The following is a 26,853-nucleotide window of genomic DNA, read 5'->3' on the forward strand; positions in this document are numbered from 1 at the left end:
AATGGGGCTATGATCTTTGGTTGGGGCCTCTTGGACGACTAATGCAAACAGCTTGTCATTCTATGCTTGTCATTCCAATTAGCTCCCTTTCATGACTTAGGGTGAAACAGGCATTTCTGACAAACAAGAACATTGTTGAACAAAGGTAAATTCAGTTCCTCGCAACAGAAATATACCTGTATGCGTCCAGCAGGAAGACTAATATTTTGCAGCTTCTTAATGCGATGCTTGTTTCTTTCAGATAAGAAGAAACGGGCTTTTTAAACCAACTCCCGTGTATTCGGACATGGAACGGTGAACTTTTCTTTTTAAGTTAGCTTTTTATCAGACTCCTATATAATCGAGTTCCCAATTGTACTAGTCAAACAGATCGTTGCAATTCTGTGGCTACTGGTTATTGGTTCCACAAATCCTAGCTTAGTTCCTGCTCTAAAGATGCAGATTATCGATGAAGTTGTCTATAACAACTGCTGTGCTATGTCGCTCATGAGAACGTCAGTGTCTCGTAGTAGCTGCTTTTATGTTAAGTTAAAAATTTAAAAAAAATATATTTTTTGGGAAGTTTTAACAGGTTTACAAATCGCTGCCATGTAGATATCAGAAAAAACCCTCATTACGACAGCCAGCCTTTGTTTAGAGAAACAAACACCACTATAATCATCAGCTCTCTCTACTTAGCAGGGTGTTAGCGTTGCGCTGCCCAGGAAAGGATTCCGTTTCCAAATGGTTGGTAGTCAGTTAACGTACAAGTGCGACACAAAATAAAGTCTTCGTGTTCAGAAGTGTACGTACAAACCATACGTGCACACTGGTGAGCATCTGACTGGCATGTGTGCAACACCCAGTGTGCAAGCATGTGAGGATTTGCACATGCACTTGTGTATGCAACCCAACTTGGGCGTATATATCTGGGGTTGACACAAGCAGAAGTGTTCGCAGACTTTTGAAAACGGACAGCTACGGGGAGCAGATTTACCTCTTCAGTAGTCATTTGTTTCGTTTGATTTCTGAACAGATCCATTCTTTTATAACCTTACAAAATGTATTTTACAACTTATACTTGTTAAATACACACCAATTGGCCTACGCAAGTCCCTAAAGCTGTACGGATGAGGCCTGACACCTATCACTGTCTTCAACTTTGCAGCCTTTATCATAGTTGAGCTAGATTACAGGGGTAAAGCCAAGAAGTTTCTCCTGGCATACAATATGATATTGACAAAGTAAAGGGATTATCTAGACAGTTGCTATTTAGCAAGGCTACGTCTGCAACATTTGGTATTCTCTATCACACAGAACAGCAAAAGCACAGAGACTATCTTCCAAACCTTGGCCCACGGCAGTTTTTCAATGTCCACAAAAATCCTCATCAACTCAGGAATGGCCATTGCAGGGTGAGTGTCATTCAGCTGTATTGCCACCTATAAAAATAATGCACAACATTTAAGCAACCAGATCTGTAATCCTTCCTTTTGCCCCTCAGCTAAGCTGCTCCAAGACCCCTACGTGTCAAATGGGCTAGCTTTCCACCCGTTTGTTCCCTCCAATGAAGCCGGGCAGTTTTGAAAGCGAGTTCTTGGTCTGGGAAATGCGTCTCAGATCCCAAGGGGATCCCTTGGGCTTCATAGCCAAACAAACACTTACGAGGAAGTGGAAAGCAGGCTTTGAAACGTAATCCTACCAGACTTCACTCAGCCATTAGCCCATCATGTTTACCTGCTCGGGAAAAGAATCAAACATCGTTCGAACACTTTCAGTGCTTCCAAATTTGGATGCTTTGAAACGGCGGATGACATCCTGGAGGGTGGCAGCTACAACGAAGTACTCCTGCTTCAGTCGCAGCTCTTTGCCTTCGAAAAACTACAAGCAAGAACAGACAGGAATGCGATGTAACCTCAACGTTTAAGAGACAGGTGCAATATGAAAAGGGCTTGAATTCTCAGTTGGTTTGAGCTTAATTGATTTGGATAGTTCTAACCTTACAGTAGGGTTTTATTAAAGACCATTTGTACAAATTGACTGGGTTTAAAGGGACTTCTCTCCAGGTTAATTGCTCAAAAAATAGAATTAAAAAAACAAAACAAAACAAAACAAAAATTGCTTTTTGGTTTTGGTATTTCCCCTGCAGCATTTGCAACTTCGACATTGCAGTGTTGTGCCACTCCCCTGCCTTCAGCGAGGGAAAATGCCACAGGGAGCAGTCAGAAAAGGATGAGAAGCAAGTTCATTTGTACGGATCCTAATCCCCGCAATTGATTATAACCTGTAACTACGGACTCCTGTGCTGAACGGAGGAGTTAAGTAACTCTTTACGCGCCTGTGAGTACGTGAGGAGGGCAGCCAGCACGCCTTGCTCGGATGATGTGTCAAATCCTATTCCTACTGGAGCTAGTTCTCCAGCAGTGCAAGGGAATTCTGGCAGCGAAACACATCGGAAGCCACACGTGTCTTAGGCCAACATTTTCAAAACTGGGTGCCTAAAGTTGGGCTTCTAAACAAAAGTGACCTGATGTTCGGGGGTGGGGGGTGACGGAGGACCTGCATCACAAGTTACTGGGGCTCAGGCCACCCTAAATATAGATGTTTTATTGATTCATATTTACACTACCCTGAACCAACAAAAGATCTCAACCCTGATTCTGGGGACGCCTGAGAAACTTAAAAATCCATCATGCATCTGTATGTAGCAACCTAAGCAGAGGGCCAACAAACCAGCAAGGACCAGGAGAACTTCCCTCCACCTTATGCAAGTGGAGACCTCACTTTCGGTACACAAATTTGAGAACTTTGGCCATAAGAAATGGTACCACAGCTAAAATTACAGAGACTATCACTTAGCAGTTGCTTCTAAACAAAAAAAATGAAGACACCTTCCATTTAGCACGAAACACTAACACACTGTGGTGCAACAGACAATCTGCCCAATGCAAACTCATCACAGAGCTAGAGAGAACACACGGCTCCCCTCACCGTTCTGGCAAACTGCGATAGGATTAAAGAGAAGATCGTTGTCAGAGCCTGAGCGTAACAGGCTGCCAAGCAAGTTCAGCAATTAGTTGCCTTCTTCCACGTTACTAGCCCTCACTTCATGCTTCTGTCATGCCAGTGAATCACTGGCTCCAGTGAGGAGGAAGATATTTTTTTAGCATACAGATTCCTGTCTGTATGGATTTTTTTTTTTTTTAAAGGAAAACCACCCTAGGAGCACAGAGAATGACCCTTCTTGGGCTGGATAAGTTCTAACACTACTCCTGCATATTAGACTTTCATACCAGGCACTATTCAACACCGGGACAAAGCAAACGTTTAAATGTTACTAAGGACACGATACAAAAGGCAAATTCAGAGTACGTTCTCCAAATCTGGGCTCACACTAATATTAGTGGAACAACGAATGTAATCGCATGCCATTTTTTGACCTTGTACAAGTACAGCTGGAGCATCAGTCTGACCGTTTTTGGATTTAAGAAGTGTTCCTTAAACAAGATTTGCTGATTTCTTTAAAACGGCCTTGTCAGATGAAATTAGTCACAAAATTCAGGGTTGATGGAAGACAGCCTTTTATAATATGCATATCTTCATTTCTTTGTCTTTTTTTTTTTAAAAAAACCCAAAATTTCAGGTGGTATTTTCAAGTGCCCAACTGATTTAGGAGCATAAGTGTCAGCTTTCAGCAGGACACGTGCTCCTAAATGCTTTTGAAAACCCCACTCCCTTGCAACGAATAACACAACACTCCCCTGCAGTGTTTGGAACCCAGACATCATTTCAGGCTAACGTAAGAGAACCATGAAGTGATGCGAATTGACATGGCTCAATGTTCACTGCCCATGGTGGAGAGAATGACCAGAGAGCACATATGGTGCAATCCAGAATTTTTAAAAGAGTTATTTCAGTTTTAGGATGGAATGTGTACTAGTGAGAACACAGGTACATCAATCATTTTGTACCTACAGTCCAATCAAATTGAATCATTTCAGATAACTGGAGGAATTACTGTGACTAGACCTTGGTAACATGACGGTCTTTCAGATGGTAGGTGGCTTCAGATAATTCAAGTCATGATAACAAGGATAGAATAGTATCTGAATTATATACCCTGGTGTCCTCTTATGTACTTTATTTAAACTACTACTAAGTTTTACAAGTTATGCATCTATTCACAAGGATGTTTTGCAATTGCATGTTACTGTAACAAAAAGCTGTATTTTAATCATGTGATAGCTCTGTCTCTCCCCTCTCTCATGACATTAAATATTTAGTTGGTGTTTTTCACTAGACTTAACGGAGCTTTTACAGATGAATGAGAGCCCTGACGCTACAATAGAACACAACAGATCCTTGGACCTCCTAATTCTGTCCTCTCAAAACCTCTCTGAATAGACTGAACAACTCATTAGTCCAATGGAGCTGGTATGAATTTTGTGTGTACATCACCTATTAAAAAATCCTACCCAATATTTACTGTTCATGGGGTGTCTGAAAACGGAATCAGCTCAGAGGCATGCGTGCTAGAAATACCTAGTCATGTTTAGGTGTGGGGGAAGGCATCTTACACGAGCTCAGTGAGAGTTGAACACAACACACTTGCTTACTGAACACATAGTAGAAACCTATTTGAAAACGCGTCCCCCCAACCCCCATTTTAGATTTCCCCCCAAACAGCACTAATTGCTCAGGGTTTTTTTCTTTTACAAAATTACGATCCAATTTAATTTTTTAGAATCCCGAACAACTAGCCTGTCACACAATCGTGGCTGCCTGGATTTCTTGAATTACACAACAACAAAAATGAAAAATAGACAATTCATTTACAGATGATACTTTACATGCCAAAGTTTGATAGGAGGGGGGACTTGAACTGTGTTTCTAGACTGTCCCAAATCCAGGTTTACACCGGAAGGAGTACCACATCCTTTGCTATACCACACACACACAGACACCAACGCCAGGTTATTCTGAAAAGCCAGCCGCTTTCAGCACCGGGGAGAATAAAACAACTCAAGTGGCAGCATCATTAATCTTGCTTCACAGATTAAGCTTTATTAGGAGCAGAATCTCTGCCTTTTTCTGGTGCACTGCCAATACTTTTATAATGCACGGAGGCCCTGTTTACACACTCACGGCTCTTCCGTTGGTATTTGTCTGATACGCCCACCGCTCCAGCAATCTGACATTGAGAGCAGGATTAATCGGTTTCCCTGTCTGGGCATGAGGAGGTTTTGCTTAAGCTAATTAGTCAAACAGCAACGAGCAACAGGTCCTAGCCATGATACCTTGAGCAGTTTCTGGATGACTTACGTTATCGTTCGGATACAGGACACGCGATATGTTCTCAGCCAAGTTTCTGTCCAAGACAGCTTGAATGTAATCTCCGACGTTAACTACGAGGGAAGGACTGAGTCAGTATAAGGGCACCTTGCTCAAGAGGCATGATGGACAAGAGGCACAGAACAGTTAACAACGGTCAGAAGACTTACAGCAAGATGGGGATTGGACAATAAAGCAGCACAAGCTTGACTGACAAAGTAACAGGCCAATCAGGAGAAGGCCCGGTTACTGGGCCATTCAGACTGGATCCTTCCTCCTTGACCACCTCCCCGCTCAGTAACTTCCATTCACAGCTGGTTAAATAGGAAGTCCCCGTCCTCGTCCCAGCAGCATTCTATCGTCTATGTTCTTTCACGACTCTCCCCTGCAGCCCCCTTCCTCCAAACCATGCAATCAGCCTCCGAAGCCAGGAAATTCAGGGCAGAAGCACATACATGACAGAAGAGGTACTCACAGTCTCGGAGGTTGAAGTCGTTAGGTGCCCGAGCAGACCACAGCCGCATGGTGTTGACGGTGTTATTCATGTACCCAGGCACAGGGGTATCGTAGGGCAGGGCGAGGACCACCTATCACACAAGGGTTACAATAGGAGCTGTGCGAAGCCAGATTTGGAGGAGTTTTATAGAGGAGAGGCTGGAATTAAAATGCGACTTCAGGCGATGTCCCCACTATTCTCAGAAACACAGCACGGCCTTAGATGTGCCAGTTAAGGCTAAACATGGGGCCTGACCAAAACCAGTTGCAGTCGGTAGAAGGGTTCCCATCGACTTCAAAGAGCAATGGATCAGACCCATGGAAAGAGCACGTTCGAATGGCATGGAATCCAAAGCCCAATCAAATCCGTAAGCGTCTTTCCAGTGACTTCAGGCCCTTAACAGTCAGTTTTGCATCCCTGATTATACAAAGACCATCTGTTGCTCAGCAAAATGTTGTGGTTCTATTGCTAACTTAGGGGGGAAAAAACCCTGAAAGGTTCCCATAAATATACAGTGCTTGAAACAAACAAAATTGTTATAAATCTAGTTAGAAAAACAAATGGTGGCTAACCGAGTTGAATACTGACAACTCCTTATAAGGAAGAATTTGCAACTAGGTCTCCAGCTACAGGAATCAGGATCAGTCATTTACACTTTAAAGGGGGTGTATTATAGTTGACAGAAATGTGTTTGGGAACATGGCCCCCCCCCGCCTATATACACCCATTGCAACGATCTATATTTTGGGGGAAAGTGCTCTGATTCCGAAGACGGGGGTTGGGAGGGAGACGAGGGGGAATGCTACGATCAGCACTCACCCCCCTCCAGCCTGCAAAGAGAAGTGCTCAGACTTCAATCTGAAGACAGGATGTCTGGGGAATCCCCCATTTCCCTGCTGACGGACGGCACCGTCAGCACAGGCCATTCCACCTGGTAACTGCTCAGGCTGGAGACATCAGCACCAGGGGCTGGTCAGAGGTTTCGCCAGGGTTGTTTGTGCGAAGGGGTGAAGGTGACATTTTAATTCCTATTCTCGGTACTTGTACCAGCCCAGACTGCGTGGCAAGGGGCTGGGGGCAGTTTTCAAAGGTTTGATTAAAAGCAGTCTCTCCGTACAAGGCCTGCCTTCCCTCAGTTGTGGTGTCTTAGATTAGCAGGGCTGGTTTCCTGTCAATAGCATGAACATGCTATATCTTGCGCACTTCTTTTCTGACCACAATACAGAGCATCAGCTCATTTCCACGGACATAACCAAGAGCTGAACAACACGCTCATGGACACACAGCCTTGGCTAGTGAGGGATTCCACAGTCCAAGTCTGGATTCAGCGTTCCAGGTTTAACTAGATTCTGGAGCATGGATCATGGCCTTAAGAGTTCTGATCATTGATGTACAAACAAGACCTGGCGTGCCACATACTTCCACATGCCATAGCCATGACGGCTAGCATAATTTTAATGGCCATCACTTTCAAATTATCCCCCCTTGCCCTCCCAGCCCTTATTACTTCATATTAAATTATGAAAACAAGGATTCACTTCTAAATGATGGTCATTCATGCACCATGTTAAATATCTGCTGCCTTCCATATAGTACCAGTTTGAAAAGAGCTGATGGTCAGTTCATTTGCAATCGGCAACTCCTGTATCAAAGCAAGTAAGCCCCTAGCTGCTCCAATACTACAATAAATAGAACGTGACTTTACAGCCTGCTGCGTCTTACTAAACTTTCTCCATTTCTACTAACTACATTCATGACTTTTTCCCCCTTAAGCTTCATGTAGTTCAGTAAGAAACACCCTATCCCCCTCCGCTGTTTTCAGCTTCTTCATGTGGTGGCATGCTGCCACCATATACATGGCTGTCCCTCTTCAACCTGGCCACGAAATGCAGGTGGCACGTTCAAAGCTCTGTGGCGGTTTACACTGACTTTGTATTGAACGAAAAAGAGGGTTCCAGGCTCAGGAGGGCCCAGAAGAGCTGCGACACAATTCAGGAGTTAGCACAGATCTCTTACGTTGAGCCTCCTGGCAGTTTAGGGAAGGAAAAAGCCACCAAGATTGTGGGCGCCACCTGGGATTTATCCCAGTTTATAGCCTTCTTAAAGAGGCCATTCTGCTAGCAAAACACAGTCTCCGTTGCACAACAGCAAAGGAACTACAGGCATCAGTTTCTCTGCGCTGGCGCGACAGGAAGATAAATACTCAAAGTTACTAACTTATGGGGAAAAAAAGATGCATTTCCTCTTTTATCAGCTCACACGTGCCTGTGCATGACCCAGCTCATGCCAGTACCTGCGTATCGACCCACTTCACTCCACTCTTGGCATGTTCCACTCTCCCATAAAAGTGAACGGGCAGCATGTATTCAGGACGGGCTTTCTCCCAGGGGTTGCCATGTCTAAGCCAGTCGTCTGCTTCTTCCACCTAGAAGAGGGATTGTTCAACAGAACTTTGTTTTAAACCGCTCCTTGCACGAGGCGAAGCAAAACAAACTAAATGTCACCCTTTGAGCGAACACAACCAGGAAACACTTGGGATTGAAGATGTGACATTGGGAGGGAATGGAAGAGAGAGGGGATGTCGAAGAGTTTGGATTCAGTTGGAGGACCCTTAAGGCATCTCTACGCTGCAAAGAAAAAAAACCAAACAAAACACTCATGGCATTGAATCTCAGAGCCCGGGTCAACAGACTCCGGCTCACAGGGCTCGCATTAGAGGGCTAAAAACAGCAGCGTAGATGTTTGGGCTCACGCTGGAGCTCAGGCTTTGAAACCCAGAAAGAAGGGTGGTCTTGGAGCCCAGGCTCCAACCTGAACCTCTCCACTGCTATTTTTAGTCTCATAGCTCCAGCCTCGTGAGTCTGAGCCAATTGATCCAGGTCCTGAGACTCGGCGCCACCGGTTTTATTCTGCAGCATAGACATACCGTGTCTCAAGCATATGAATAAGTCAGAGCATACCTCAAGCATATGAATAAGTCAGAGATATAAGAAGTGAACTCAGGGCCGTAATGCATCAAAGACAACCAGAGAAAAGTGCCTTAAAGCCTGCTTCTGATTTACATAACGGGCTGAGGCTGAAACATTAGAGAGTTGCAAAGACATTACTGGGGAGAACATGGCTGCTTTTTGCTCAGGGATGGTTTTAGCAATACTGAGCGCAGTCCTCGGGAAAAACCCTGGGGGGGATTTTTAAAAAAAATTCGTGCTTCAGATTATTTCTCAGAGCTGTGTTTCTCTCTCAGCATTTGAGTAAGTTCAGAACGGAACAGGAAGTGGATTATTTCCCAGTGCAAACAGTGTAAGGCAACTCAGCATAGCACTAGCCTAATGCTGAAAGCCTCACATCAAGGATAAATACACTCAATACATGCAGACAATTTGAACGCACGTATCTTCTATCTAAATGGGGCATTTGCCCTTGATAAAGGGAGGTAGGAGCTGGGACTCAAAGAATCGGAAGACTGAGTTGTATCAGTTTATTCTCTACACTCTGTGTCTTTGGAACAAGAGAAATGGAAGTAGCTGCTACTTTTAAATTTTATTTTGGTAAAAAGTGTTTTATGATGTGTGTGGGGGGGAAAACAACTTTGAAAACACCCTGTCTCTTAATTGAAGCAAACTCTGGGCAACAGCAATACATCTATGCTGCAGGCAACTGCCTTAAACCCGACAATGCCATAAGGTATTGCAGTATATGGTGGTCAGATCAACTGCCTATTTCAGAGAGTCTCACCTGCCCCTTCCTCGCTGCACTGCAGAAGGGCAAGTGTTCCCTCCCACCCCGTGGTTGTGTGGCTAGTCATGCTATCACATCATGCAGAAGATTAAGCAGACTTCCTCTCCCTTACGTGACCCTCGGTCTGATTAAGTGTCAAGACAAGAGAGCCGCAATCTAATTGTATTATATTATTATTATTGTATTGTATTATTACAAGTGCCTCTTCCAATTACCCTCTTCCATACCCTGATCTCACTAGCGGTGTAACGAGGTCTGAAAACCTGCTACAGCAGAGGAGCCCAGCTGCATACGATGCAGGAAGCAGACAGATACACAGGGACCTGTTACCCTTCACCTTCTACAAGGGGATTAACTTTGGACAGACATCGGAGAGGAGGCTGTCTGTCCGCTGACTGGCATCTAGGGGACTCTGAATTTCTGGTCGTTTGTGGACACTGCTGGTTTGCTTCACTTCCCCCCTTGACTATTGCGTCCTTAGTTTTTCATCTACTTCTCCATCCTGCAGCACTTCCTGGATAGCCCAGGGCTTGGCACGCATTCTGTAATTGAGTGAGCCCGACAGAACACACACCAGGCACGAGCGATTGCTTCACACACAAGGGGCACAGTTCTCTTAGGGTTTGTCTACGCTTAAAAAATGCTGCAGCGGTGCCTCCGTAGCACTCCAGCGAAGATGCTACCTATGCCAATCCAGCGCTCAGAGAGGCAGTCGCTAAGTCTCCGGTCGGCCTAGCACGGACTACACTGGGGGTTAGGTCGGTTGAAACGCGTCGCTTAGGCGGGTGGATTTCTCATACCCAAGCAGCCTGGTGATAGCGGCCCATAGACCAGGCCTTAAGCACCCATCTCTCACTGAAAGAGAGAAGGAAACAGCCCCCCCCTCCCACCTCCCATTCGGGCCTTTGACAAACTCCTAGAAAGTTATGACTGAGCAGAGCCTCAGCACACTCTGCCTCTCTGCCCTCCTACACGTCACACTTCAAAGGAAGCCCTCCCCAGAGATCCCCATCTTATAAAGCCCTAAACGAGCTCTCGTAGCAGGGGAAGGAGTGCTTTGGCCAGGGAAGGGAGGGACAGAGTCTAGCACCCTTGGCGTCACGTTCCAGTACCAGATATGGGCTGGTCACAGAGTTTGCTTATACACACCAGATGGGTTCACCGTAAGAACCTTTAAAGTTCAGCCAGCTACGGGGGAGGTTAGTTTAAATAAAGGTATTGTACACAGTACTACCTCGGGGCTGAATAGTTTCGTACACTTTACCGTTCCATTCCCTCTCCTCCTTTAAGTTCGACATTCCTACCGTGTACAATATTCACACGAGCATGCAGTCCGTGAGGTTCAAAGTATCAGTCTCTGAATTGTACTGGTTTTCTAATTATGTGACCTGAACGTGCAACGGTTTGGTTGCCTGGCTGTCCATTACTTGCAACGACTGGCTTCAGTTCATCTGGAACCCTTCTTGTTCCGCATCTGCCCTCTGCAGAGTTTGCTCTGTCCATTGGTCTGAGGAACACACTATAGAAGCTGACAGTTTCTGTTGAATTCGTCACTGTTCGTCTGAATCACATGTGATCTGGGCACAAAATTCTGTCTTTACAATAGCTGGAGTTGTCCATCCATTTTCTCCACCCAAATTGACATGAACAGTCACCAGATTCTAGACCCGGCCGTTCTCTAACCAAGTGACGTCTGTTGTCGACGTGTTCACAAGCGCCTTTAGCCTTTTTATCCGATTTGGCTACTCTCTTCATGTCTAGCCACTTTGGAAAAGAATCTAACAGTAGTTCTGAGTTGCTTTCCCATCAGCAGCTGTGGGGGACTATATCTGTAACTCAGAAGAGCAAGAAATGGAACTGCCTGCTGTAGGATTTTCTTGGCTGTCTGCTCCGCTCCCCCAGCCTCTCCGTTCACTTGTGGGAAATGTAGGCTGCCAGTAATAGCACCAAAATCATATTTTATTCAGAAGGACTTCAGTTCTGCTGCAGTCAGTTGTGGCCCGTTGTCTGTCACTGGTTGTTCTAGAATACCAAAGCGAGCAAAAGTGAACTTCCGTGTCTCAATGACACCGCAACGCGTGTCCTTCAAGTACATTATTTCTACATACCTAGAAGAATATTCCACAATGACCAGGTAATGGAGCCCTCTGAATTTACATAAATCTGCAGCTAGATTGCTCTAATAGGGGAGTGTCTACACTGTATGGCTCTGCATTATCTCAATTTGATTTGTACTAATCTCCTCAAGAGTCCAATATCATCAAATCCCCCACTGAGTACCTCCATCTTTCTCACTAGGCCCCAATCATGGTAGCTACATGGTCTTGGATGCTTTGAACACAGGCACTCTGAAAGCAAAGCTTTCATCTTAGTGAGTTGTTTCCACGGTGAACTGGCCCATGCAGTTCAGAAGCTGTGTACGGTGATTTCTGCTTCAGGTGGGATTGAAAGTCTCATCTGCGATGACTGATGTCAGCTCCTGCATCGATCTTGTTTTGAATATTCAATTTCACTCTCCAGGCAGGCTCTATGTCAGCACAAACGATAGATCCCAGAAACAACGGCTCTTGATTGTCTTTAAGGAGTCAACTCCCTGTCTGCTTTGGTGAAGCAAGCAGCTGCAAAACGTCCGTATTTCATGCATATATTACACCATGTGCCTCCGGCTGGACATGCATCATCTCTTGGGATATGATTTTTTCCACACCTTGTGGAATTTGTCCCTCTTAGCCTGGGAGTTCTCTCCCCTTGCCTCAGGAGTTTTATAATAAACTTAATGCTCAAGTGTCCATTTACAGTTTCCAAGCTCGTTTCAGGTTTTTCCAAGTTGCTCTAAGTTTTACTGTCTTGCCAGCATGGACTGCTTTGCTCTCTGCATAGCTGTGGCTAGGGTTAAATCTTTCTTCAATTGTCACTGCTGGGAAAAGTTTTTTTTAAATCTGTTAACCCAATAACCAGCCTGTCTGATATTTTCATGCTTCGCATTCCCCTACCCCCCCCCCCCCCCAAAAAAAAAAAAAATCAGTTTTCAGTCAATGTACGTGGAGTTCTTAAGAAATATTCAACATTTTCCCATGGTTCTTGAATTGTCTGGTGAAAACATGCTCTTTCATAAGCTACTTTCTCTGAGGTATAAAGTATGCATCAAACATAGCCAGAACCCTTTCATAGTTATTCTTGTGACTGTCTTCAGTAAAGTGAAAGGATTTAAAAGATATGCTCTGCTTACTTCCCCATAGCACAAATTAAAGAAGATACCTGTATATCTCCAGGTTCTCTGTGGAATTTGTATGCAATTCAAAATCTTGTGAAATACTGCTTCCAGTCTGTCCGTTGTGAAGGTCTGTCAAAGCTGAAGTTCTCTGGGGCACTGAAGAGTGGCATGTTGATGAGATCCTGCAACCTTTGTTGCTCTTTTCCGTCTGTTTCTGTTCTTAGTTTACTCCTGACACCATGTCATGTTCCTGTACCAGATATGGCCTGGCTACAGAACTTGCCTATACACACCAGAAGGGTTCACCATAAGATGCTTTAATGCTCTGCCAGCTATAGCGGAGGGTCATTTAAATAAGGCGTTTTACACACGGTGCTGTCTATACAGATTAGATTACAATTGGTGAAGTCATTTGTTCACATGGCTCTCAGATGAAGCTTTCTGGCAGCTGATCTATAGATGCACAAAGAGCTGCCAAGCTCATTAGCGAGAGAGCCTGATTTCTGCAGGAGAGTCCATGCACAGAAGCATTAAAGAGCCACTTGATTCAGAGATTCAGGGACAGGTTGTTAGAACAGAGCTCTGAAGGTTTTCATTAAAAATGCAGAGTCTGTGAGCTGCTGGACAAACTGGGCAACTAGGATTCTGGGCGTTCCTTGGCAGAAAGCCTGATTTCCACGTGCAGTTATGGTAACTGTGCATGCAAATGTGGGCATGCAAATGCAAACACAATTATACCCACACCAGCAGTCTCTCTCATCTGACCCTTCATGTTCATAAATACAAGTGAAGACTATAAGAAGAAACATTTAGGACATCTTTACATGAGCACATTTTATATTTCATGCAACATCAGCCAGCAAAAGGCTTGATTTCAAGTTTTTAAACCATCCCCGTAACCGTTCATGTTGACGGTTCGCCTGTTCAGCTCAGTTTTGTAATCTCTACATTGAACCCTGGTCATCTGCTTCCAAGCACCTCAGTTAATGATTTCCCCAACTTCAACAACCCACTTGCTTTAAAAAAAAGAGCCAGGTCCTCTACAACATTGCAAGACCTTATGCCTCCAAAAATCTCAGAGCATTTGAAGAACTGTAAGAGCATTGGCGTTCCAGGAGAGCCAGAGGACCATTAACAGAAAATCATTCCTTCTAATACGCTTTCTTCCAGACAAAGATGATTACAATAGTCCATCGCCAGATCTGGTTCCAAGGTAATTGATGCCCCGTTAGCTTGCTAACTCACCTGATCTTGTGAGTGTGATGAGACAGAAATAGAGTTAATCAGAATTTAAACCTCATCCTGGAGACCTGCTAATGTAGCAGGATGGCGCCTCAATGCAGAAGTGCTGCTAAATGGAAGACTATAGATTAGACATCACCTTAATGCTGCCGAATGAAAGGTCCAGAGGAGACAGCAATTACATGCAGGTCATAGGAGGAGAGGACAGGGCCATGTTAAGACAAAGCAACCAAAAAAGAGTGAGGAACAAAAAAAACAAAACAAAAATAAAAATAAAAACCTCACTACTTTGCTGTTTAACTAGCATCTCTTTAATAGGAAAGAAACTCTAAACCCTGCCGCTGAGGAAGGCTAGCTGCTCTGCTGTTTACACAATTAGTCACTGCTCTCTTTCCATGAGTCAGATGGAATTCTGGATAATCAACTGCAGGGCGGATCGGAGCCCGCGCCAAACATGCAGTGTTGGAGAGAGAGTTTAATTTATATTTTCATGAAGATAAAAACCCTCCAGGGCCATTAGAAGAGCTGCACAGCGCAGCTTAGCCCGAGTCAAGGAGATCTTCAGATTCCAGCTACAGATGAAAGCGTATGCACGACGCAACTGGCATGCTGCAGCTGGCAGAGGATTCCAGCTAGGCCTGTCACAAAGCAAGAGGACTTCCCCAGTTTGCAAAGAGCCAGACACCTGGGCTCAGAACCCAGAGGTCCCCTGCTAAGAACAGGCCCACTGAGCTCAGGAGCCAGGAAAGAACCCCCTTTCTTGGGGGATGGGTGGGACTGGCCTGATATGTCTTTCCATCACTAACTCTCATGACATCATTTCCAGTCACAGGCCAGTGCTCACTGATATTTTGTCCCTGCAAGCGCATCCTCTCTCTCTCCCCTTCTGCTTTTTCCTTTATGGGGAGAAAGGGAGCGGGCCTTTCCTGTCTGTCAGAGCCCCGAGGATCTTCTCCTTGTGGCCCTGGATTGCAATAATCCCTCCGTCGGGAGTCGGTCAATGCTGCTCCTTCGCCTTTCCCTGCCACAGGAAGAGGCGCGCTGCCTGGGTGCAGCTTTCAGTGAGGTCAAGGAGATTTATGCTTTTTTACATGAGGGCTTAATTTGGCCCTGAGACTATAAATAGTTTCTCCAGCCTGGCAATGCCACAACGAGGCATCTTCCTTTTGTGCCGTTCCTTCATCACACGCTACTACCCAAACCCCACAGCTTGCAACCACACACTGGCATCTAGCTACCCTTTCACAGAGGTTTGTGCACAGGTTTCCCATATGGGCAAAATAAATAAGCCTTTTATCATTCAAACGTTTCGCAGTTCAACAAGGAAGTATCAGCCCGGAATGCGATTCCAGAGCAGCGAGGCAGAAACGCCTCCGCCTGGCCAGTCGCTGCTGAAGAGACGACGGTTTGAGCAAACTCAAAGGGCCCATTGTGGAAATGTTTTTCCAGGCAGCCCAGCTATGCCAAGATACGCTGTAAACTGATTAGTATTCTGCAAGTACCAGCGACTCAGTGTTAGCAAAATGCAATCCTGGTGTCCAAATGCAACTGCATTTCTCCTTTACTAAGAGGTGTCATGCTTTTAGAGCCAACCCTGCTTTAACAAAGAGAAGGTGAGTTTTATGGTTAAGGTACTGGATGGGACTCAGGAGACATGGCTTCATGTCCTGGCTCTGCCATGGATTCCCTGTGACCTTGGACCATTCATTTAATCTTTCTGTGCCTCAGCTCCCCATCTGTAAAACAAGCATGGTACTTCCTTACTGCCACTCTGTCTGCCTTGTAATATAGAAAGCTGTAAACTCTTCAGGGCAGGGACCGTCTCTTACAGGGTGTGTGTCTGAACTGTGCCTAGCACAATGGGGCCTGTTATAACTGGGCCTACAAGGTTATCCTAATTAAAAAATCAACAGCTAAGAGTGAGTGAGAGTTCATAAATGGTCACAATGACCTGTTACATGAAATGGTTTTAAAAAGGAGGCAAAAAACAGGCGTTAAAATGAAAGGGTTTTACGAATACCACTCGAGAACTGTGTTAAGATTAAAATTGGTAAGGTAAAAAAACAAAACCCAAAACTGGTGTGTCCAAAGTTAGGCCTATTGGTGAAGAAAGTAATGAGAGGATGGCATATTCCACCCCACACTCCCTTTCTGGGTTCTCACAGAGACCTTGGGGAAAAATTAATAGAAGCAGCAGCTGTCTGCCAGCAAAGACTGCAGCAAGATTTATCATCATGGATGCCACCCACACCATCTCCTGGGACCTAGGAACATCTTCATCCTAATCCCGAGAGATGTCCTGATCAGACTGGTCACAGCAAAGGACCCACATTGGAATTTAGTCAGTGGCAACCACCCTGGGATGTGAGATTTTGTTGTCCCCACCCCCACTCTCCTTTTCCTTCCTCACCTTATTTTCTTTCCTCTCTCTCTCCTTTTGCAGTCTGTTTAATAAGAGTAATTTAACCGGCTAAGACTGCGTATTTTACAACACTGCTGTAAGCCTGTGACCAGACAGGCAACTGAAAACAATGCCCTAATGTTTGCCAGTTCTTGGGAGTGGCTGATAAGTCTGCTGGGCCTGTGTTTTTCCAGCAGCGAGGCTGAAAGTGAAAGTCAACATCAGAGACAGAAGCTGCATTTTTTATCTTGGTTGTTCTTTTCTTTCCCCTTTTGTGCGTGTTTGTTTGGTCTCATCTCAGAGATAACTAGATTGGGCTTTAAAACATCAACAAGGACGGCTCCACCATCTCAACCAACTTTGGTTTTTCCCCCAGAAAGAACAGTTACGACTGTCTAAGACTGTCAAACAAAAATTGGAAGGAGTTTATTTCTTTAAAAAACAAAAACACTCTCCAGCTAAAGGGAAAGAAAACAAGGGACATTGTTAAAATTAAAGCCTTATTTAACCCTTCACGTGCTTTATCGTTAATAAAAGATTAAAGGATTTTTAATGGCATGTGCCATAAGCAGGCTGAAGTCTCTGTGTACCAAACCCTGAACCTAGGGTAATATTGATTACTGTTGGACAGTGTCTGGGTTATGTTAACACCTTTGACCCTGGCCCATATATTGCAACTAAATCAATATAACAGGCTGTGATTTCAGTCAAGGTCCTAGATGCCTCTATAATATCATCAACTGCATGCTCCCCAGCAAGCTAGAGTTAAAAGCTGATACAAGCTCCTTGAATTCCATAGGCTGCAGAATCTAAGGCAGCTTCATTTAAAAAGGAACTGAATGACTCAGTTATGTAAAAAAAAAAAAAAAAAAAAAAAAAAGTCACAAGCCCTGGCATTGTTTATTTTGATGTTAAATTTTATGTTCAGTGAGCAGCTGATATTTGTGTTGCCAACACTGCTTCGACATAGACCTGTCCGGGGGGAAGCGAGAGGGGGCATTCTGAAGTTACTGGATAAGCAAGTTGGTTGGGTGGTTCTGAAAAAAGTGTGTATTTGATTTTGATATGCTGGAATTCCCAAACACCCCAACCTGTCCATGGCTATCATTAAATACATCCTGCAAACTTCTTAATCAGCGAATACTTTAATAATTCTAGATTAAGCACGTTTTTGCAACAGTAGGAACTTTAAATTTAGCATTTGTTTTCTAAAGACTTAAGACTCACTACACTAGCCATATAATGTAACAGCACGGAGTGCAACCTGACAATCCATCAGAGCAGGAACACTTTGGTTTTGGCCCATTGAGGCGTAAGGCAGGTGGCTGGAAAGGGGCAGGTAAAGTACTGACAGACATGGAAGAAAGAGGCAACATAACCCCATCCCCATTCAACCATCACAAATAGTTTGGTTTTGTCCTTTGCTGGAGGAATGTTCTTTGCCCATGTTACAAACAAGCGTGTAACTCACGTTTTAGGATTTCAGACATATTTATCAATAAGCCAATTGCAGAGGGAGGAATTTAGAAGAGCTTTTAATTTTCTTCTTGAGGGGAAAAAAAAAAAAATCACATTTCAAACTTTCATGGGATGTTTCAGCAGTTAACAGAAAGCTACATCTTGTATTGGCACCCCTAAAGGCAGTGAAACTGCCCAATTAGTCTAAGCCAAAAGATCTAAATTACTCAAACTGAACAACAAATGATGAGACATCACATCTAGTTTAAGTGACCCATGCCCTCAGTGTTGGTGCTTAAAGGACGCATGCTTTTGTTCCACGAGGAGGGGAGGGAAATAGTAGGGTTCTGCTTATCTGTACCTGCCATCCATCGCGGATTTTCTGATTGAAGATTCCATATTCGTATCGTATGCCGTACCCGTAGGCAGCAAGCCCAAGCGTTGCCATTGAGTCAAGAAAGCAGGCTGTTAAAGACAGACAGTTGACGGATACATTTAGCGAAGTTTTCCATTATGGTTTCATAAGTACCAGAAAGCGACAAGCTTACAAAGCATCGCTAGTTACGGTTATAAAAACCACCGCGCTCCCTACTTCGCGGTGAGTTAAATGGTGCATTCACACCACATGCATATTCAGGAGTAGCTTAGAGACCATCAGTTAATCCTGTTCCATTCCAAAGCCACAGTGAACACTTCGCCCCATTGCATGTTATGCAGACAAGGAGTTAGAGCGACACCACCTACCGTCTCCCCGAGTGTGTATATGGCTCCAACTCCTTACCTGCCATCCCACGTGTGCCATCTCCCATGCTATGGAAACAAGTACTTGGAGGACTAAAGAAAAAACTGATTGAAAGCAGGTGTGAATGGGCATCAAGATACAGCTGGCCTTGCAGAGTGCTCTGAGTAGACAACGAAGCCCAAGGTTGATCTGATACTCAAGAAATTGGGGATCATCACAGGGGTCAGGAAATCGGTCCCTCTCTCTTTTCCATCAGACCCATATGCAGCATTGCATTGATATGAGCCAAAAGTATAATAGTTTCTCCACCACCCCACACGCACCTTCCTCTGAAACACAGGCCTGTGCTATAGACAGGACCTGCAGGGTCCCTGGTTCAAATCAGACATTCGCACATCTGTTGTCCTACTCTTCAGTCAGTGCCTCTGTCCCCTGAAGCCAACATTTTGCATGTTGCAGCCAGGCACTAACAGAAGAGGGGTGATCGTGAGCGTCTGTGAAGGAGAGGCCAGGCTAAAGATGACAGGGGCAGTCCAATTTGGCAGACAGCTTAGCGAATGAAAGGAAATCATCATTTGTGTCAGGGGAGGGGTGTCAGGGACAGGCAGGGAGATGACACAACTGGACAGGTTAGTGCCCCTACATACTTAGCTCCTTCCCCACCACTGTCCATGATGTTCATGTTATAAGCAGGCATGGCCATTTAATCTACACTTACGGTTAGGCACTTATGTGAGGAGACTGCCGTTTATGATGCTAATCTGGATGGTTACGTTGTTACCTTCTCTCCCCTTGGTTTTGTCTTGTCAAACGTGAAGATTGTAAGCACTTCGGGGCAAGGACTGACCTTGCACCATACGCGTGTCCAGCGCCTGTCACAACGGCGCCCTGGCCGGGCCCTCGAGGCACTACCTCAACACACGCAGACGAGAGCGCCTTGGGTTCAGGGGAAGGATGCCAAGGCTGCTTGGAGAGTTCTCTCAAATCAGAATGTCCCTGAAGCTCACTTACCAGCCAGTCTTCCAAGTCCTCCATTGCCAAGGCCAGCATCCTCTTCAATGTCTTCCAGCTCTTCTATATCCAGCCCTAGCTAAACAGATAGAGAGGAGACAGGAGAGCTAGTGCCCTTGAGCCGAGTGACAGAACGAACATTTACAACAGCGCTTTGCCACAAAACAGAGGCGTGAAGATTCAGACAGAGCTACTGGAAAGAACACATTTCCAAGGAGCTCCAAACATGGTGAATTCAGCACTGTAACCCATCCTTTGTTAGGATCCTGGCAAGTTGGTGCTCAAGAAGGAACGTATTCATCAGATTCCAGGCTTAACAAGGTTCATCTCGGCAGCTGTGATGGTGAATTTTCCCCAAAGCATCTTCGCCCCCCCCACCCTTTCCAGGCGCTGTGGACAGTGGAGATGCAAGCCCCTCATGAAGAAGTTGTACCTACTAAGAAGTTTAAGGACACTGGGACTAGATTCTAATACTGAATTTTCCAGGCTCTTTCGGGTCGATAAGTTGCTGTGCCTACGTATAGAACGTTTTTCAAAAGGCTTATGAAAGCTCTGAAAGAAGTTTATGCCACATGAAACTAGGCCTGGCAATATTTGGTGCAAGGTCCCAGCATTTGCACTATATTAATTATATTTCAGCATTATGTTTCACAAGAGACTTCAGATACTACAGACAACCCATTTCAGTTAGCACCGATTGCTAGTTACATTCATTTTTAGTTACTGAAAAAACCTAAAGAATATTTTACTCTATAAAAGTGATTATTTCATTCATACTAATTTAATCAAAGTACCAAAGCTGAAATGTATCAAAAGACGACCTTACAGGCCCTATCATCCATGTAACAAAAATACATTTAAAGAATATATCTTCTCCAAACAACCAGAACAGAACATTCTAGAGGGACATTAACAATAGTCTTTGTTCAAACACATTCTTCTTCAAAAAGAAGTCCCTTGGCTTCCTGCTATTCTCTGTGTATTGTTGATAGGTGAAAAATTCAGAACCAAACAGGTTTCAAAAGAAGAGTCATTTGTTTGAAGACTATCCCTTGTGCAGTGTAACTGCTTAAAACTGCCACATACGGAAGAGCACACTGTTACAAGAGCACAGGATAGTGAAAGGGTAGAACGGAATAAAGCCACTTTTAAAACTGTGGAACAACAGTGGCGGTCATACAATGACAACTAGTGGAGCAAAGCCAAGCATGAGTGGGTTGCATTAAGCCTCTCAAGCCGGTCTTAAATATTTTAGTTTTATTCCACTCTTCACTATCGATTATAATTTAAAAGCATCTAATGGACAAGTTTCTGTTTTTTCCAAAGTTTAATAGCCTGATTTAAGGCCTGGGTTTTCAAGTGCGCTGAGAAGCCCAGACTTCCGCTGAGCTCCATTGGAACTGGGAATGCTCAGCACTTCTGACAACCAAGTCCCCAGAATTTTGAAACTCGGCAAGCGGAGACCCTACATTGATTCCAGTTTGCCATCTCTTTAAGTCAGCAGTTCCCAAACTGTGGGTCGTGACCCCAAGTGGGGTCGCTTCATCAGCAGATGGGGTCACGGCCATTCCAAGCGTGCAGATGATGCTATTTTACAAAACCGCTGCTTTAGGTATTAAGATTTACATCCCGTAACCATGGTATCAGAGCGTATGTTTTACATATACTGCTGTACCTGGGTACCCCATTTTCAGGTATAACATAGGCGGATTCTTGACTGGCTGATTTTAAGTGAACTTTCTCTATCACATGGAATTACAACTACCCAGTCTGAGTAACACTGCTAACTGAGGTCCAAAGATAAGCGTGGCCCACTGGAGCAGATGGAGTTATGCCTCCTCACCCCAGGGAGGAACTTGGCCCAAAGTCTTGGAACATTATGCTCAAGAGAACACGGACAAATTTAATTATAAAGGTTTGAGGCTCTACTGGTGATAAATCAACATACAGCATGCCTCTGTTTTACTAAACAACCATTCTCAGTCACTACGGATCTACAGTGCACTTAATGGTTTATGTCCATGCTCGTGTTAGCGGAGAAGTAACTGTTACACACCAACTAGTCTGCAACCAGCAAGCAAGCCTCGGACAGCAATGACAAGCAACATTTCTGTACCTGTTAAAAGGGGAAGTTGAATCTCACTCTTCTGAGGGGTTTGTGCTGATGCTGAAATTTTGTAAATGCAGTAACATCCTGCCAACTGATGGTGTCAAAAGCAAAGACATTTCCTTACATAACCGATGTCCTCTGAACACCCACTTCAATATCTTCACTTATGCCATTTAGACCTGTGTCTATCAATTAAATTCTTGGTCTAGGTTACATATCTCCCTCCCTCCCCCCAAATTAGTGACTAAATATTGCTCAGCTAAACCACAGTATATACACACACTTACCTGATAAATTGCCTCATCACAAGCATTCTGCAATCCAAGGTTTATCATGGTGTTCTGTAAGGTACGGCCCATATAAAATTCTAGAGAGAGGTAGTAAACTCTCTGAAACAAAGAAAAACGGAAGCAACTCTTACTGAAATGAACATTTTTCAGGACACTTTCCACAATATCTGGGGACATTATTTTGGCATCTTCTAAATCCAAGAGTAATAGAACCAGATTCTATCATCAGGAAGATTCTTAAATAACTTTGTTAAGGTAACACCTTGAGTAGAAAATCCTAATTATTAGCGGATGCCTTGCTTTAAAATAAGCATGACTTTAAAAATTCATAAGCACTGGGGAGGGAGGGTCTAACCTCCTGATATCAGCCTTTAGGATTGTAGAGATAACCCAATACAGAGCACTCTTCCTGAGTCTGCAGACAGGCTGCTTTTGCCAATGGAAGGTTGGAACTATGGGTGGATGTTGGGGGGGGAAAAAAAAAGAAGCACGCCCTGCAACAGTATGGAAGGAAGACCTAACTACTTCCAACCCTGTGTTCTACAGCCTCACTGCTATTTTAAGATCATTAATGCTCACACAGGGAGGAGAAAAGGGTACTGTAGTAGTTCCAGGGGTGGAAGAGGTTGAGTTTTGCTGGAACGAGATATCAGAACCCCTCCAAGAGCCTTAACCTGTGACAGAGAATTTCATTGTATCAATGGGAGATGTGCATGTTCAGATCAAAGGCAGCGTATGGCCCTATGTGCATTCCTAGAATCAGAGAAGATGAGGGTTGGGAGGGACCTCAGGAGGTATCTAGTCCAAGCCCCTGCTGAAAGCAGGACCAACCCCAACTAAATCATCCCAGCCAGGGCATTGTCAAGCCGGGCCTTAAAAATTTCTAAGGATGCAAATTCCACCACCTCCCTAGGTAACCCATTCCAGTGCTTCACCACCTTCCCAGGGAAAAAGTTTTTCCTAATATCCAACCTAGACCTCCCCCACTGCAACTTGAGACCATTGCTCCTAGTTCTGTCATCTGCCACCACAGAGAACAGCCTAGCTCCATCCTCCCTGGAACCCCCTTTCAGGTAGTTAAAGGCTGCTAACAAATCCCCCCTCATTCTTCTCTTTTGCAGACTAAACAAGCCCAGTTCCCACCGCCTCTCTTCACAAGTCATGTGCCCCAGACCCCTAATCATTTTCGTTGCCCTCCGCTGGACTCTCTCCAATTTGTCCACATCCTTCCCATAGTGGGGGGGCCCAAAACTGGACACAACACTCCAGATGTGGCCTCACCAGTGCTGAATAGAGGGGAATAATCACTTCCCTCCATCTGCTGGCAATGCTCCTACTAATGCAGCCCAATATGCCATTAGCCTTCCTGACAACCAGGGCACACTGCTGACTCATACCCAGCTTCTCATCCACTGTAACCCACAGCTTCTTTTCTGCAGAACTGCTGCTCAGCCACTCAGTCTTTAGCAGTGCATGGGATTCTTCTGTCCTACGTGCAGGACTCTGCCCTCATCCTTGTTGAACTTCATCAGATTTTTTGGCCCAATCCTCCAATTTGTCTAGGTCACTCCATATCCTATTCCTATGTTCTGGGGTATCTACCGCTTCCCCCATCTTAGTGTCATCTGCAAACTATCTGAGGGTGCAATCTACCCCATCATTCAGATCATTAATGAAGATGTGAACAAAACAGGCCTCAGGACCGACTCCTAGGGTACTCTGCTTGATGCTGGCTGCCAACTAGACATGAAACAGAGTTAAAACTTAACTTTTCAAATTAAGCTAGCCTTAAACACTCTAGGCAAACAAGTGACCTGACTCCAATGTACACAGTGCTTTTAAGAGCTACTCCTGCTTTCTGAACAAAGCATCTAGGTATAATCTCCCTTGATGCAAATATGCTAAATAATATAAATCTCTGCTCCCGGAAATTTAATTCCCTCCTATGCTTATTATTTGTATTGCAGTAATGTTAATAGACCCTAGTCAGGGATCATGGCTCTGTTGTGCAAGGTGCTGCACAAATGAATCAAACAAAGGTTGCCCTCTTGCCCCAAAGAGTTCACAGTCTAGGATTGTAGGTGAGCAACAGGTGCGGGGCAAGGGAACAGTAAAGACAGGTACATTTGCGTAAGTGGTCTCAGTCATCACCGCTAGATGCCACCCTAGCCAATGTCTGACAGCGATCTGTGGGCATCCTAGCAGAGGTAGGTTTTAAGGAGGCATTTAGAAGAGGAGAAGGTGGCGACTTTGTGAATTTTGACAAGGGTTCCTTCCACGTGTATGCAGCGGTGTGGGAAAGAGTGCAAAGGCGCTTGCTGGAAAAGCAAACGTAACAGAAGTCACCAGTGGCAGAGCAAAGGTGGGGTCAACCTTGTGATAAGCCATAAGAGTTGATAGATTGTGATGGCATTTGAAAGCTCTGCCCAAACAGGATTACTGATTAATCCACGAGCCATCACAGTTCTGTGTTCACTATAAACCAAAGGGGACAAGCAAGGAATGCTAAACCAACTCACTTCAGACTGCTTGATCTTTTTTATTTCAGTCCCAATCCCTCCTCAGTGGAGCCAGAGGGCTCTGAGAGGAGGGACATTTCACACTTGGTCACGTCATACATGATTTCTGATCCTCCTCTGCTACATTTGATCCAACAGCACTCCCAGTTCCCACAAGTACCTAAAGTCCCTGGGTCTCCATGAAGTGCATGCATGCTGCTAAAAACCTCATCTACTCCAGAAAAGTTAGAATTACAAGGGCTGGGTTTTCCTAGAAGAAATGCAGTCCATATGTGCAACGGTGCAGACAACAGAAAGCACTGCACAAGTCCCTGGAGATATAGGACAGTTGTCTGTTCCTTTTAAATTTTGACTACACATATTCTGCACTTTTTGATTTCTTATTCCACATTATAAGGATCAGAGATAAGAAATACAGCCAGGGAGTATAGAAAGAGGTGCTTTGGCTTAGCTGTCTTCTTCAGCTGAAGTTCAGAGCAAGGTAAGAAAGCCAGAGTCATATATAAACAATTGTGGGCCATGGCTAAGACAGCACTTTGACAATTCATAAAAAGAAACTCCTTATACTTTTGCAAGGACTCCAATACAGCAAACCCTTTCTTGCCAAGTGTTGCACATCCGTGTTTCCAGCCAAGTTTTGTTCAACTAGCAACACACATTAAAGCGGCCTACTTTGTTTAAACCCAGTTCCTGGAATCCGGCACAAACGAGGAAGCAGTTCCCTTCCCTCCCTAAAAACATCCAGTGCCACCTGAATCCAAAAACAAGGGCGAGGCCGAGATTTAGGAAGGCTTGCTCACGAGGGGTTTAAGAGGGGCCAGTAGGTCTCATCCTCATCTCTGGCATCTGGGACAGGCCAGCCCCGTGCCAGAAGTAAAGTAGCTTCCCCCCTCCTGAACCCTTACCTCGGAGGATCTTGAGTCAGGAGCTGGGGGTTTTCAATACAGCTGTCACTCCCCAGGGGACCTGACCCAGGCACTGCAGTGGTCCCAAACTCACTATGCCTCCCCCATGCACCAGTATGCACCTAACGACCCACCTAAGACACTCCACGGGTGCCCTTGGGAATCCTGGACTGGCTCCCCTGCCTGTCCCTTGGGGACCTACCCCCCGGCTCTCCCCTGCTGTCTGTGGCTGGCTCCAGACCTCCATGCCCCATCCTGCCCGGCCGGGAGCTCGCCTCACCTTGGGGTCCTTCTCATAGTAGTACTGCTGGGTGCGGATCCACCGGCCCACCAGGTGGTCGCGCACGGTGTGGGCCAGGGCGAAGTAGTAGTCCCGGGTGGTGGCCACATTGCGGTCCTTGACCAGGGTGAAGTGCAGGTGCCGGTTGAAGCCCTTCTTCAGCTCGGCCACGTTCTCCACCCCCACAATGCCACGGATGCTGATCTGCTTCCTCTTCTCCTGGTCGGTCAGCGGCCGGGACATCCTGGCCGGCTGGGACTGCAGGGCGGGGGACAGGGAGCTGGCTGAGCTGAGCACCACGCTCCCCTCTCGGCCCCCCAGCCTTGCACTGTGTGGGGCCATGGTGCACCCCCCGGAGCCTGGCCTTGGGGGGCCCTCTGCCCCCGCACAGGAGAACTGGGGGGGGGGGCTAACACTCAGGAGGCACGGGAGGGGGCTCGCGGCACTTCTCCCCCCACTGCCTCGGGGGCTGTGTGATCTGGGGAGTCGGGGGCTGGGTGATCTGGGGAGGGGCCCCCCCACATAGGGGGGTGGATAGTGGAGGGTCCTGCAGGCACAGGGCAGGGCTGCAGGCGGGGTTCGGGGGGGCACGCAGGGGGGTTTGGGGTGCGGGGAGCGCACGGGGGCAGGAGGGGGGTGTCACCCGACCCCAGGGGCCGCTGCGCCCTTAGCACAGCCCCGGAGGAGGGTCCCCGCGGGGCGGGACCGACGAGGCTGCGGCGCCGGCTACCTACCTGCAGCGGGCGGCCGCTCGCAGCGTCTGCCGGGCCCGGGGAGCTGCACCGCCCTGCGCCGCGCCGCGCCCCACCCGCCGCTACTTATAGCCCGCGGCTGCGCCCGCCGCTTCCTTCCCGGGCCGGGGGGGCAGGTAGCCGGGCCGGGGGGGGCTCGGCTCTGCTCCGCGGCTGCAACAACCCGCGCCTTGCTCCCCAGCTGCGCTCTGGGCCGGGCTTTGCTGCAGCGGCCGGCGGCGGGGGAGGCGATTGGCAAAGCGCCGGTGCAGCCGCGCCGGAGCCTGTGGCCGGGCCGGGCGGGGCGGGACGGCAGGAAAACCCGCCCCGGCCGGGCCGGGAGCTTGCTGCAGGCTTGCACCACACACACACACACACACACACAGCACCACACACACACACACAA

The 26,853-nt window shown here is 46.1% G+C and overlaps 1 protein-coding gene across 2 annotated transcripts in view; it reads right to left on the reverse strand.

The window, feature by feature from the left end:
* Positions 1-26,585, reverse strand: part of PYGL (glycogen phosphorylase L) — a 37,599-nt gene extending 11,014 nt beyond the window's left edge. For both annotated transcript variants that reach the window (XM_067554758.1, XM_067554757.1), the window contains exons 1-10: positions 26,451-26,585; positions 25,717-25,974; positions 22,010-22,111; positions 19,613-19,691; positions 18,221-18,324; positions 8,100-8,231; positions 5,786-5,897; positions 5,302-5,384; positions 1,717-1,860; positions 1,329-1,421 (exon numbers count right to left, since the gene is read on the reverse strand). In XM_067554758.1, coding sequence (XP_067410859.1) covers positions 1,329-1,421; positions 1,717-1,860; positions 5,302-5,384; positions 5,786-5,897; positions 8,100-8,231; positions 18,221-18,324; positions 19,613-19,691; positions 22,010-22,111; positions 25,717-25,959 — 1,092 coding nt within the window. In that variant the 5' untranslated portion in view covers positions 25,960-25,974; positions 26,451-26,585. The remainder of the gene's footprint in view (positions 1-1,328; positions 1,422-1,716; positions 1,861-5,301; positions 5,385-5,785; positions 5,898-8,099; positions 8,232-18,220; positions 18,325-19,612; positions 19,692-22,009; positions 22,112-25,716; positions 25,975-26,450) is intronic.
* Positions 26,586-26,853: the final 268 nt, after the last annotated feature.

This window comes from Emydura macquarii, unplaced genomic scaffold, assembly GCF_026122565.2.
Source record: "Emydura macquarii macquarii isolate MOO-44397 ecotype Brisbane River unplaced genomic scaffold, CSIRO-AGI_Emac_v2 contig_1551, whole genome shotgun sequence".
NCBI lineage: Eukaryota > Metazoa > Chordata > Testudines > Chelidae > Emydura > Emydura macquarii.